Source organism: Neovison vison, chromosome 11 (assembly GCF_020171115.1).
Source record: "Neovison vison isolate M4711 chromosome 11, ASM_NN_V1, whole genome shotgun sequence".
Taxonomy (NCBI): domain Eukaryota; kingdom Metazoa; phylum Chordata; class Mammalia; order Carnivora; family Mustelidae; genus Neogale; species Neogale vison.
The window spans coordinates 113,789,366-113,803,679 of record NC_058101.1 but is presented as its reverse complement, the minus strand read 5'-3'; the positions used below and the strand labels follow the sequence as shown (position 1 = coordinate 113,803,679).

General features: G+C 35.6%; 1 protein-coding gene across 1 annotated transcript in view; it reads left to right on the top strand.

Moving 5' to 3' along the window:
- Positions 1 to 14,314, top strand: part of GRID2 (glutamate ionotropic receptor delta type subunit 2) — a 1,460,772-nt gene that overhangs the window by 1,220,022 nt on the left and 226,436 nt on the right. The window contains exon 12 of the mRNA XM_044224485.1: positions 6,824 to 6,962. Coding sequence (XP_044080420.1) covers positions 6,824 to 6,962 — 139 coding nt within the window. The remainder of the gene's footprint in view (positions 1 to 6,823; positions 6,963 to 14,314) is intronic.

The window sequence follows — 14,314 nt, the reverse complement described above, 5'->3', positions numbered from 1 at the left end:
ATTTTAATTTTGTGTCCTGCAACTTTACTGAAGTCATTGATTAGATCTAATAGTTTTGGGTTGAATATTCAGGATTTTCTATATATAAAATCGTGTCATCTTCAAATAGAGAAATTTTTCTTCTTCCTGTCCAATTTTGAAAGTCTTTATTTCTTCACCTCACCTGATTGCTTTGGTTAGGATTTCTAATATTATGTTGACTGGAAATAATGAGAGTGGTCACTTTTATTTTGTTCCCAATTTCAACCTTTTACCATTCAGTAGGTTGTTAGCTGTAGGCTTGTCATATATGCCCTTTATTATGTTGAGATATGTACTTTCTGTGCCTAATGTGTTGAATTTTTATCATGAACAGATGTTGAATTTTATCAAATGCATTTCTGCATCTATTGAGATAATTACATGATTATTTTGTTTCATTCCATTAATGTTTTGTATCACTTTCATTGATTTGCATATGTTGAACCATCCTTACCTTCCAGGGATAAATTCCACTTTTCTTGGTGAATGATTCTTTTTAATGTGCTGCTGTATTTGGTTTACTACAATTTTACCTAGGATTTTTGCATCTGTATTCATCAGGGATATTGGCCTATGGTTTTCCTTTCCAGTAGCATCCTTTCCTGTTTTTGGTGCAAGATAATGCTGGCCTCCTAAAATAAGTTTGAGAGGATTCCCTCCTCTTCTGTTTTTTGGAAGAGTTTTAAGATTGGTGTTAATTCTTTAAATGTATGGTAAAATTCACCAGTGAACCAATCTGGTCCTGGGCTCTACTTCGTTGCAAGATATTTTATTATTGACTCAATCTCCTTATTAGTGAATGGTGTATTCAGGCTTTCTATTTCTTCTGATTCAGTCCTGGAAAATTATACACATTTCTAAGCATTTTTCCATTTCTTCTAGGTTGTCTAGTTTGTTGGTGAATAGTTGTTCATAGTAGCCTCTTATGATACTGTGAATTTCTCTGGTATCAGTTGTAATGTCTCCTTTTTATTTTTAATTATACTAATTTGGGTTCTTTCTTTTTTTCCCTTGTTTATTCTATTTAAGAGTTTGTCAATTCAGTTTGTCTCTTCAAAGAGTCAACTTTTAGTTTGGTTAATCTTTTCAATTGTTTTGCTTTTCCACATTTAATTTATTTTGGTTCTAATATTTATTCTTTTCTTCTACTACTTTTGGGCTCAGTTTCTTCTTTTCCTAGTTCCTTATGACATAGAGCTAGGTTGTTTATTTGGGTCCCTCTTGCCTCTTCATGGAGGTGTTTATGGATATTAACTTGCCTCTAAGAACTGCTTTTGTTGTATTCCACAAGCTCTGGTATACTGTATTTCCACTTTCATTTGTGTCAAGAAACCTTTTTTATTTCTTCTTTAATATGTTCTTTAGTTCATTGGTTGTTTAAGACAATATTGCTTAATTTCCGTGTGTTCATGAATTCCCAGGTTTCTTCTTGTCTTGATTTCTAGTTTCACGCCATTGTGGTCATAGACGATATTTGGTATAATTTTAATTTTCCTAAATGTTCTAAGACTGGTTTTGTGTTCTAATATATGCTCTATTGCAGAAAATCTTTCTTGTGCACTTGAAAAGATGTGTAGCTGCTGTTTGGATAAAATGTTCACTTTATTTCTGTTAAGTCTATTTAGTCTACAGTGTTTTTCAAGTTCAATGTTTCCTTATTGATTTTCTGTCTTAATGATCTATCCATTGTTAAGAGAGAGATATTGAAGTCTCCACCTACAACTGTATTAATTTTTATTTCTTTTTAACTCTGTTAGTTTCTGCTTTACAGATTTAAATGTTTCAGTGCTGGGCACATAAATATTTGTAATTGTTTTATTTTCTTGATGTGTTGACCCCCCCTATCATTACATAATGATTTTTTTGTTTCTTTTTATCATTTTTAGTTTGAAGTCTTTTTTGTCTGAATTTTGTTATTGTTATCAATGTTGCTTGAAATATTCTTTTTTCTTTTTTTTTCCCAATTTATTTATTTTCAGAAAAACAGTATTCATTATTTTTTCACCACACCCAGTGCTCCATGCAAGCTGTGCCCTCTATAATACCCACCACCTGGTACCCCAACCTCCCACCCCCCCCCCCCGCCACTTCAAACCCCTCAGATTGTTTTTCAGAGTCCATAGTCTCTCATGGTTCACCTCCCCTTCCAATTTACCCAAAAGCACATACCCTCCCCAATGTCCATAACCCTACCCCCCTTCTCCCAACCCCCCTCCCCCCAGCAACCCACAGTTTGTTTTGTGAGATTAAGAGTCACTTATGGTTTGTCTCCCTCCCTATCCCATCTTGTTTCATGGATTCTTCTCCTACCCACTTAAGCCCCCATGTTGCATCACCACTTCCTCATATCAGGGAGATCATATGATAGTTGTCTTTCTCCGCTTGACTTATTTCGCTAAGCACGATACGCTCCAGTTCCATCCATGTTGTCGCAAATGGCAAGATTTCGTTTCTTTTGATGGCTGCATAGTATTCCATTGTGTATATATACCACATCTTCTTGATCCATTCATCTGTTGATGGACATCTAGGTTCTTTCCATAGTTTGGCTATTGTGGACATTGCTGCTATAAACATTCGGGTGCACGTGCCCCTTTGGATCACTACGTTTGTATCTTTAGGGTAAATACCCAGTAGTGCAATTGCTGGGTCATAGGGCAGTTCTATTTTCAACATTTTGAGGAACCTCCATGCTGTTTTCCAGAGTGGTTGCACCAGCTTGCATTCCCACCAACAGTGTAGGAGGGTTCCCCTTTCTCCGCATCCTTGCCAGCATCTGTCATTTCCTGACTTGTTGATTTTAGCCACTCTGACTGGTGTGAAGTGATATCTCATTGTGGTTTTGATTTGTATTTCCCTGATGCCGAGTGATATGAAGCACTTTTTCATGTGTCTGTTGGCCATCTGGATGTCTTCTTTGCAGAAACATCTGTTCATGTCCTCTGCCCATTTCTTGATTGGATTATTTGTTTTTCCTTCAGTCTCATTATATGTGTCTTTAATACTAACGTAAGCCTTTTTTAGATTGCATATTTCTGGATCTTGATTTTTTTTTTGTCCATTCATATATTCTATGTCTTTTCTTGGAAAACTTAATCTGTTCACATTTAAATAAATTGTTAATAGGTAATAACTTACTCTTTCCATTTTTCTCACTGTTTGCTGAATGTTTTATAGATCTGTTTGTCCGTATTTCTTTTTTTTTTTTTTTTTTTTTTTTTTTTTTTTTTTTTAAAGATTTTATTTATTTATTTGAGAGAGAGAGACAGTGAGAGAGAGCACGAGCGAGGAGAAGGTCAGAGAGCGAAGCAGACTCCCCATGGAGCTGGGAGCCCGATGCGGGACTCGATCCCGGGACTCCAGGATCACGCCCTGAGCCGAAGGCAGTCGTTTAACCAACTGAGCCACCCAGGCGTCCCTGTTTGTCCGTATTTCTTATCCTGCAATCTTTTTATATGTTTTGATGTATTTTGGTATCACTATGCTTTCACTTCTTTATCATGTTCTTTTGTATAATTATTACATGATTTTTCTTTGTGGTTACCAGGAGGTCTTTTAAGCTTATGACACACTATTTTAAACTGATAACAACTTCAATAGAATTTATAAACTTTATACTTTTACCTCCCTTCCCCCTCATACTTTAGGTTATTTCTGTTACAACTACATTTTTCAGTATTGTTTAAATAATGATAGACTATTTTAGTTTTTTATTATTATTGTAAATTATTATAGATTATTTTTACTATGTTAGTTTTTTTAACTTTTAGAGTTTTAATTGAATTATATACCACTGGTATCACATTGCAAAATTTAACTATGACTATAAATTTACCATTACATGTGAGACTTACAATATATTTTTTAAGGTTTTTTGGAGGGTTTTTTTTTTTGGTGGGGGGTGTTGGACAGAGAGATAAAGAGAGCACAAGTGGGCAGAGCAGCAGGCAGAGGGAAAGGGAAAAGCAGGCTCTCCCCAAGCAGAAAGCCCTATATGGAGCTGGATCCCAGGACTCTGAGATCATGACCTGAGCCCCCATGTTGCATCACCACTTCCTCCTGCTTAACCAACTGAACCACCCAGGTGCCCATTACAATATACTTTTAAGGTTTTATATTGAGAATTTGTGTTCTTTCACTTCCACTAGGAAAGTTCTCTTTAGCATTTCTTGTAAAGCAGGTCTATTGGTAATAAATTTCATCAGCCTTTGTTTCTGGAAGTCTTTATTCCCCCATTTCTGAAGGAAAACTTCATTGTATATATAATTTTGGATTGGCAGTTATTTTATTTCAATATTTTGAACATGACACTTCATTTCTTCAAAACACAAATTCAGCTGCATCTTATTAGCTCTTAAAATTTAAGGAATTTTGGTATGCAATATTTTTATTATTGTCAACTTTAAAATATTTTTCTCTTGTGATTTTTCTTTGACCCATGGATTCATACAATTGTAATATTGGTTTCCAAGTAAAGGAGTATTTTCTGGTTTTCTCTATCCCACCTACCTCCATATGGCAAGACCCAAGCTCTAATTATTAAAGTTCTGAAAGCTTTCAAAAGCACTATTTACCTTCTCAGTCTTAGCTTCTTCTTGTTAAAGTGGCATTTATATCTCAAGGAAAAGCAGTTCTAGATACCAGGTCATATTTCTGGGTTATCTTCTTCTCTAGGACCTTGGTTTTCTAATTTTTTAATGCTTCTTTAGTTCTGAAATGCATGAGATGTATAATTTGTCTAGTTGCTGTCAGTTATTGTTTTGAATTACCAGAATTGGAAGTCAACAGTCCTATTACTTTTTTTTTAAGATTTTTATTTATTTATTTGATAGACAGAGAGAGATCACAAGTAGGCAGAGAGGCAGGCAGAGAGAGAGGGGGAAGCAGGCTCCCTGCCAAGCAGAAAGCCCGATGTGGGGCTCGATCCCAGGACCCTGAGATTATGACCTGAGCTGAAGGCAGAGGTCTAAACCACTGAGCCACCCAGGTGCCCCAACAGTCCTATTACTTTTAACATTTGATTTCTAAGTGCAGATACCAAATAATTTGGGGGGATTCCACAAGAATATTTGAATTACCCAAGTTGACGATTTTATGCCATGGATAAATAAAATTCAACAAATATTCTTTCATGTTTGTGATAACAACTCTAAGCAGTGTAAAAACTTTATGTAACTTTATACAACTCAACACCAAAAAAACAAATAAGCCTATTAAAAAAATGGACAGAGGACCTGAATAGACCTTTTTCAAAAGGAGATATAGAGATGGCTAAAAGACACGTGAAAATATGCTCAACATCACTGATCATCAGGGAATTTAAATCAAAACCACACTGAGATATCTCATACCAGTCAGAATGGCCAGTATCAAAAAGATAATAACATGTTGGTAAGGATGTGGAGAAAGAGAACTTTGTGAAGTGTTAGTGGAAATGTAAACTGGTATAGCTGCTCTGGAAAACAATATGGAGGTTCCTCCAAAAATTAAAAATAAAAATATCATATGATCCAGTAATTCTACTACTGGGTATTTACCCAAAGAAAATGAAAACACTAATTCAGATCCAGTAATTGCATTGCTGGGTATTTACCCCCAAAATACTAAAACACTAATCCAAAGGGATACATGCACCACAATGTTTGTTATAGCAGTATTTACAATAGCCAAATTATGGGAGCAACCCAACTGTCCATTATGATGATGATGAATGGATAAAGATGTGGCATACACACAAATTTTACATATATATATACATATATATGTATATATATAATGAAATATTACTCAGCCATAAAAAAAATGAAGTCTTGCCATTTAAAACATGGATGGAGCTAGAGAGTATAATGGTAAGTGAAATGTTACTCAGAGAAAAACAGATACTATATGATTTCACTCATATGTAGAATTTAAAAAACAGAACAAACAACCAAAAGAAAAAAAAATGAGAGAGATAAAACAAGAAACAAACTCTTAACTATACAGAACAAACTGATGGTTACTAGAGGGGTGGTGTGTGGGAAATTGAGTAAAATAGGTAAAGACAATTAATAGTAAACTTATCATGATATGCACTGAGTAATGTATAGAACTGCTGAATCACTGCATCATATGTCTGAAGCTAATATAATACTCTATGTTAATTATACTGGAATTTTTTAAAATTAATTTTAAAAACGTATATGTACCCTTATGTTGATTGCATCATTATTTACAATAGCCAAGATATAGAAACAACCCAAATATCCATCAGTAGATGAATAGTTAATGATGATGTGATATCTATATAAAGTAATTATATATATTATGTTATATGTTATATAAAATATATATATATACATAAATATAAAATACCTATGATTCTAGGGAAACTAACCAAAAATTATTTTCAATATTATTTATTGAAGTAGAAATCTGAAAAGTTGTATTAAATATAGACATAATAGTATTAATAGCACCTAACCACTGAATAATGAAGCATTGAAAATAAAGTAGCTATCTGTGGTTATAATAAGAGGGTAATTAATTCTAGGGCTGAACAAGAAGGTAGAAGAAGTATCATTCAAATAAGTTATACTAATTATTTATCATGCTTCTTTTTGGCTGGGTCTTACATAGTATCATAAAAGGGAATTAAATATGAAGTAATATATATAACCAAAATACAGAAATCCATGCCGATGTTGTTAGGTCAAAAGATTTTTCAGTACTTAAAAGCTAATTTGTCATTGACAGTGTAAGACCTCAGATTCTCAATAAATACTTGTTGATGTTATTTTATTCTATTTGCTTCTTTACACAGGTGGAGAGGTCCCATACACAACTCTGGCTACTCGAATGATGATGGGGGCTTGGTGGCTATTTGCACTGATTGTCATCTCATCTTACACAGCAAACCTTGCTGCTTTCCTCACTATTACCCGCATAGAAAGCTCCATCCAGTAAGTAGACAAAGATTTCAGTAGCTACAAGGTTTGAGGAATGATGAGTAGCCAAAACTATTTAAATAAGTATAAAGTATCTGATAATAAATTTACACCCTTCTTTTTTTTTTCCAATTTATTTATTTTCAGAAAAACATTATTCATTATTTTTTCACCACACCCAGTGCTCCATGCAAGCCGTGCCCTCTATAATACCCATCACCTGGTACCCCAACCTCCCACCCCCCCCCGCCACTTCAAACCCCTCAGATTGTTTTTCAGAGTCCATAGTCTCTCATGGTTCACCTCCCCTTCCAATTTACCCAAATTCCCTACTCCTCTCTAACGCCCCTTGTCCTACATGCTATTTGTTATGCTCCACAAATAAGTGAAACCATATGATAATTGACTCTCTCTGCTTGACTTATTTCACTCAGCATAATCTCTTCTTACACCATTCTTTTGAATAAAGGCTTAATTTTGTGATATGCAAGGATCACTATATTGGTAGAACATTTTTTATAAAGTAGAATTCTGGGTATAATTCTAATATTGTTTCCCACATTTTCCTGGAAGAAAAATACATATTTAGTGTTTCAGTTTCCACAAAGTATGACTATGTTTGGGCAATGTTGTAAAAAGGAAGGAAAAGGAGTCATATTAAAATATATATAACAATACCAGTTTCTATCTTGAGTCGGCTCCATTGTGCACTGAGTAAATAGTTGGTTAGACATTAGATGATTGATAAATGACAGGGAAAGAGAGAGAGAGAGAAGGAGGTAAGGGTGTGAGGGAGAGAGGTAAAAGAATCTCTAAAGAAAGAAAACCACATAATGTAATGTTTTTTCATTACATTATAGCTAATGTCATAGCTACTGTGGTAACTATTACTGCTGCTTGTTCAGCTGCAAATGGTGAGTTACCACCAACTTTGGTACACTTACTCAAATCCTAAAAGTTACCGAAGTCAATGCCTCCGTTCATGATGGCCACTTCCACGAGCTCCGAGAGCCCAAAGGCCGATGATCTAGCACAACCAGTTCTGCTTCTGTGGGTTCATGCCTTACGAGCAGCACCACAGTACAACTTCTGCCTGATAAGAACATAATGTTCTGTGTATTGTTTCAGAAACATTTTCCTGAAAATGTTTTATTCGTCCAAAACAAGATAGCATGAATCATCTTAGAATTGAAGAACGTTCACTCTCCACAAAACTGACAATTCAAAATTATGAATAATTAGATTTGTTAAGGAATTCAGTAGGGATTTAATTCATCCTTAATGGAAAACATCAGAGCTCTTCTTCCCTTTAGAAATGTTGTAAATGAAGTCCATTAATAGCCACAAAACTATTATAACACAATACTAAAAATAAAACCAAGAATGAATGATCTATAAAGAAGTAGGATTTTTTTTTCAGTTGCCTGTGGTACACAATTGAAAACCCCAAATTCAACTAATAATCATAACAGACAGTTAATTATTTCACCCAGTTACTAAAAGTAGATGAAGAAACAGAAGTTTGCAAGATAAATTCTCAGACCATATAAACAATAGTGTCAGAGCTAGAAATCTAACCCATGTCAATCCGATACCAATCCATATCTTACCCACTGAAAATTTTCCTATGTAGCATGGTTCTTACAGTTTGTTTGCCTGATCTGCTTCCCTGGGGTTGCAGGCCTCATGGTGTGTTTGTATGCGAACTATTTAATCGTTACCAGCTTTGCCAGCATTAGTTTGTATCTTGACTTTTATGCAATAGCACTGGGATCAGAAGCCTCTATCAAATTTTTACACCCATAAGGTTTCTCTAAAGGTAAAACCTAATGGAAAAAGATCATAATTTCACATGATGTTTCCCACAAGTATAGTTCCACAATCCACAATAACTGAGCATTCATTTCTTAAAAAATTATTTCTTTCTAATGCCAGCTCACATTATTGAAAGCTAACAGTGGGTATAATAAATCTCCCTTTCTTCTAATCTTATCAGTAGACTAATTTTGAAAGGGGAAAAATCAGAGCCAAAGGAGTTAAGAGAAGCCTGATTCTCTCCACAAACTTAAAGATATCTTCTAATTTCATGCCTCAGCTGCATTGGTAAACATAATTGCAGGCAGTGTTTCTTGGAAACATTTAAAGTTCTATTTGCAACTAATGTCAAACTTTCTTGAAAAATCCAAAGTTTAATTTTTCTTAGAAAAGACAAAACCTACAATGCCATCCAATGTCATGCTCCTTAATAATTTATATCCATAAGATTTGCTCACACTAAATGAAACAATGCTTGTCAATGCATCTTTTTCCATTCATTTTTGCTATGTCATTGGCACACATATACCAGGCACATGTTCATTCCCCAAATTCAAAGTTGCTTTTCCAGACCCAGAAGGACAGAGCTAATAGAGAAAAGTCAGTGAGAGAGGAGAAAAGCTGCTACTTCTTTTTTTTTTTTAATTTAATTTTTTTTCAGTGTTCCAAAATTCATTGTTTATCCACAACACCCAGTGCTCCATGCAGTATGTGCCCTCCATAATATCCACCACCAGGCTCACCAACCACCCCCCCTCCTCCCCTCCCAAACCCTCAGTCTGTTTCTCAGAGTCCATAGTCTCTCATGGTTTGTCTCCCCCTCCAATTTCCCCCAACTTACTTCTCCTCTCCATCTCCCAGCGTCTTCCATGTTATTCCTTATGCTCCACAAGTAAGTGAAACCATATGATAATTGACTCTCTCTGCTTGACTTATTTCACTTAGCATGATCTCTTCCAGTTCTGTCCATGTTGATACAAAAGTTGGGTATTCATCCTTTCTGATGGAGGCATACTACTCCATTGTATATATGGACCATATCTTCTTTATCCATTTGTCTGTTGAAGGGCATCTTGGCTCTTTCCACAGTTAGGCAACTGTGGCCATTGCTGCTATAAACATTGGGGTACAGATGGCCCTTCTTTTCACTACATCTGTATTTTGGGGATAAATACCCAGTAGTGCAATTGCAGAGTCATAGGGAAGCTCTATTTTTAATTTCTTAAGGAATCTCCACACTGTTTTCCAAAGTGGCTGCACCAACTTGCATTCCCACCAACAGTATAAGAGGGTTCCCCTTTCTACACATTTGGAGATGTGTTTCCAACACTTGTTTACTGTCTTGTTGATTTTGGCCATTTTGACTGGTGGAAGGTGGTATCTCAGTGTGGTTTGGATTTGAATCTCCCTGATGGCTAATGATGATGAACATTTTTTCATGTGTCTGTTAGCCATTTGTATGTCTTCTTTGGAGAAGTGTTTGTTCATGTCTTCTACCTATTTTTTGATATGATTATCTGTTTTGCACGTGTTGAGTTTGAGGAGTTCTTTATAGATCTTGGATATCAGCCCTTTGTCTGTAGTGGCATTTGCGATTATCTTCTCCCATTCTGTGGGTTGCCTCTTTGTTTTGTTGACTGTTTCCTTTGCTGTGCAGAAGCTTTTTATCTTGATGATGTCCCAAAAGTTCAGTTTCGCTTTTGTTTCCTTTCTCTTTGGAGACATATATTGAAACAAGTAGCTGTGGCTGTTGTCAAAGAGGTTAGTGCCTATGTTCTTCTCTAGGATTTTGATAAATTCCTGCCTCACATTGAGGCCTTTACCCATTTCAAGTTTATCTTTGTGTATGGTGTAAGAGGATGGTTGAGTTTCATTCTTCTATACATAGCTGTCCAATTTTCCCAGCACCATTTATTGAAGAGACTGTCTTTTTCCCACTGTATGTTTTTTCCTGCTTTGTCAAAGATTGACTGTAGAGTTGAAAAAATGCTATCAATGAGATCCGATCTAATCTAAATACTCTAACAGCTAGGGTAACCAAGGTAGAAGATAGAATTAGTGATCTAGAGGACAAACTGATAGAGAAAAAGGATCAGGAAGAAGAGTGAAAGAAACAGCTTGGAAGCCATGAAAACAGAATTAGGGAAATAAATGACGCCATGATGTTCCAGCATCAGAAATATTGGGATCCATGAGGGGGTGGAGAAAAAGAGAAGACTAGAAGATATAGTTGAACAAATTCGGGGTGAAAATTTTCGCAGTCTGGGGAATGGAACCAGTGTTCATGTCCTAGAGGTAGAAAGAACACCTCCCAAGATCAATGAATCTAGAAAGACCTCAAGGCACTTGATTGTGAGACTGACGAATCATAATTTTAGACAAGAGCTTTTCTGAGCAGCTAGGGAGAAGAGATTCCTTACATACAGAGGAAGGTCCATCAGAATAACATCAGACCTGTCCACAGAAACCTGGCAAGCCAGAAAGGGCTGGGAAGACATATTCAGGGCACTAAATGGGAAGAACATGCAGCCAAGAATACTTTATCCAGCAAGGTTGACATTCAAAATGGATGGAGAGATAAAGTACTTCCAAGACTGGCAAGGTTTAGAAGAGTAGATGACCACCAAGCTGCCACTATAAGAAATATTAAGGAGGGTCCTATAAAAGAAGAAAGAACCCAAGAGTGACATGGAACAGAAATATACAGAGACAATCTATAGAAACAAGGACTTCACAGGCAAGATGATGTCAATAAAAATGTATCTTTCAATAATCACTTTCAACGTGAATGGCCTAAACACTCCCATAAAACGGCACAGGGTTGCAGATTGGATAAAATGACAGGACCTATCCGTATGCGGTCTACAAGATACCCATTTGGAACCTCAGGATACATCCAGATTGAAAGTGAAAGGATGGAGAAACATCTTTCATGCCAATGAACCTCAAAAGAAAACTGGGGTAGTGATTCTCATATCAGATAAATTAGATTTTAAACTAAAGACTTTAGTCAGAGACAAGGAAGGACACTAAAATAATTCTTAAAGGGTCTATTCACCAACAAGAGCTAACAATTGTAAATATACCCCCAATACAGGAGCAGCCAACTACATAAGACAACTGTTAATCAAGATAAAGAGACATATTGATATGAATACATTCATAGTAGGGGATATTAACACACCACTCTCAGTAACAGACAGATCATCCAAGCAGAAAATCAATAAAGAAACAAGAGCATTGAATGGGACACATTAGACCGATGGACATCATAGATACATACAGAACATTCCACCCTAAAACAACTGAATACTCATTCTTCTCGAGCACACATGGAACTTTCTCCAGACTAGATCACATACTGGGTCACAAATCAGGGCTCAACTGATACCAAAAGATTGAGATTATTCCCTGCATGTTCTCAGACCACAATGCTTTGAAACTAGAACTCAACCACAAGAAAAAGTTTGGAAGGAATTCAAACACTTGGAAGCTAAAGACCACCCTGCTTAAGAATGTTTGGATCAACCAGGAAATCAAAGAAGAACTTATACAATTCATGAAAACCAATGAGAATGAAGACAATTTGGTCCAAAACCTATGGGATATGGCAAAGGAGGTCCGAAGGGACAAATACATAGCCATCCAAGCCTCCCTCAAGAAAACTGAAAAATCCAGAACACACCAGTTCTCTTTACACCTTAAAGAACTGGAGAATCAACAATAAATTGGGCCAACCCCACACACAAGAATGGAAATAATCAAGATTAAATCAGAGATCAATGAGATAGAAACTAGAGATGGAGTAGAACGCATCAACGAACTAGAAGCTGGTTTTTTGAAGAACCAATAAGATCAATAAACCATTGGCCAAACTAATCCAAAAGAAGAGAGAGAGAGGACCCAAATTAATAAAATTACGGATGAAAAGGGAGAGATCATGACTAACACCAAGGAAATAGAAGCAATCATCAGAAATTATTATCAACAGTTATATGCCAATAAGTTAAAATGGAGACATTCCTGGAAACCTATTAACTTCCAAAACTGAATCGGGAAGAAACTGACAACTTGAATAGAATATCTAGTAAAGAGATTGAGGCGATCAATCAAAACCTCCTAAAAATCAAGATCAAATCAAGATAAAAAATCAAGATCAAAAACCTCCTAAAAAACAAGAGTCCAGGACCTGACAGGTTCCCTGGAAAATTCTACCAAACATTCAAAGAAGAAATAATACCTATTCTCCTGAAGCTGTTTCAAAAAATAGAAACAGAAGGAAAACTTCCAGACTCTTTCTATGAAGACAGCATTACCCTGACTCCAAAATCAAAGACCCTACCAAAAAGGGGAATTTCAGACCAATATTCCTGATGAATATGGATGCCAAGATTCTCAACAAGATCTTAGCTAATAGGATCCAACAGTACATTAAAAAGATTATCCACCATGACCAGGTGGGATTTACTCATGGGATACAAGGGTGGTTCAACATTCGCAAATCAATCAATGTGATAGAACAAATCAATAAGAGAAGAGAGAAGAACCACATGGTCCTCTCAATTGATGCAGAAAAAGCATTTCACAAGATACAGTATCCATTCCTGATTAAAACGCTTCAAAGGATAGGGATAGAGGGAACATTCCTCAACTTCATAAAATCTATCCATGAAAAACCCACAGTAAATATCATCCTCAATGGGGAAAAGCTGATAGCCTTCCCTTTGAGATCAGGAACATGACAAGGATGTCCACTCTCGCCACTGTTGTTCAACATAGTACTAGAAGTCCTAGCAACAGCAATAAGACATCAGTTGTTTTCTTATACACTAACAATGAAAATATAGAAAAGGAAATTGGGAAAAAGCTGCTACTTCTAAATAGATATTGGACAGAAACTTACAGTTTGGTAAGAGAAATCCAATAGATTTATTCTGGGGAAACTGAATACATTTTACAAAATTTACCCCTTTTTCAAAATTAAATATTTATCCACATCTAACCTTCTAGTTGGCACTTGCCATTAATTAAAATTTGAGAGTGGATTTTCCCTGAAAAAGTAATTCCCAAGTTTAATTTTATACCCCTTCAAGGATAACTATGTTCTGTTGCTTGATATGATGTCATATGACAGATGATAATAAGTTGGAATGGGTAATATTGAGGTATACAGTTTAATTTCTACAGGAAAAAATAGGCAATTTCTATAAGACTCTAATGACATTTGGACTTGTTCATTGTGATCGAATGATAATAACATGTAGCTAATTGTTTTTAGATATCTAGCAAATGAAATGTACATTTTCCTACTGGTAACCAGGCTAAAATTGGCAATGATGTTATGGAGTATGTGAAATTTTGAAGGTAATATCAGAGTAAACACTGGGTAATAACATTATGAACATTAGTTCCATTAGTCTTTGTTGTGTTGCAGTTTTCAAAAACCTACTTCTTTTCTACATAAGGTGAAAAGAGCTATGAGGGAAATCACAGTTGTACAATTATAGTCATTAATAACTTTAGAATCAGATTGGTCTTTGGTGGTAAAACTT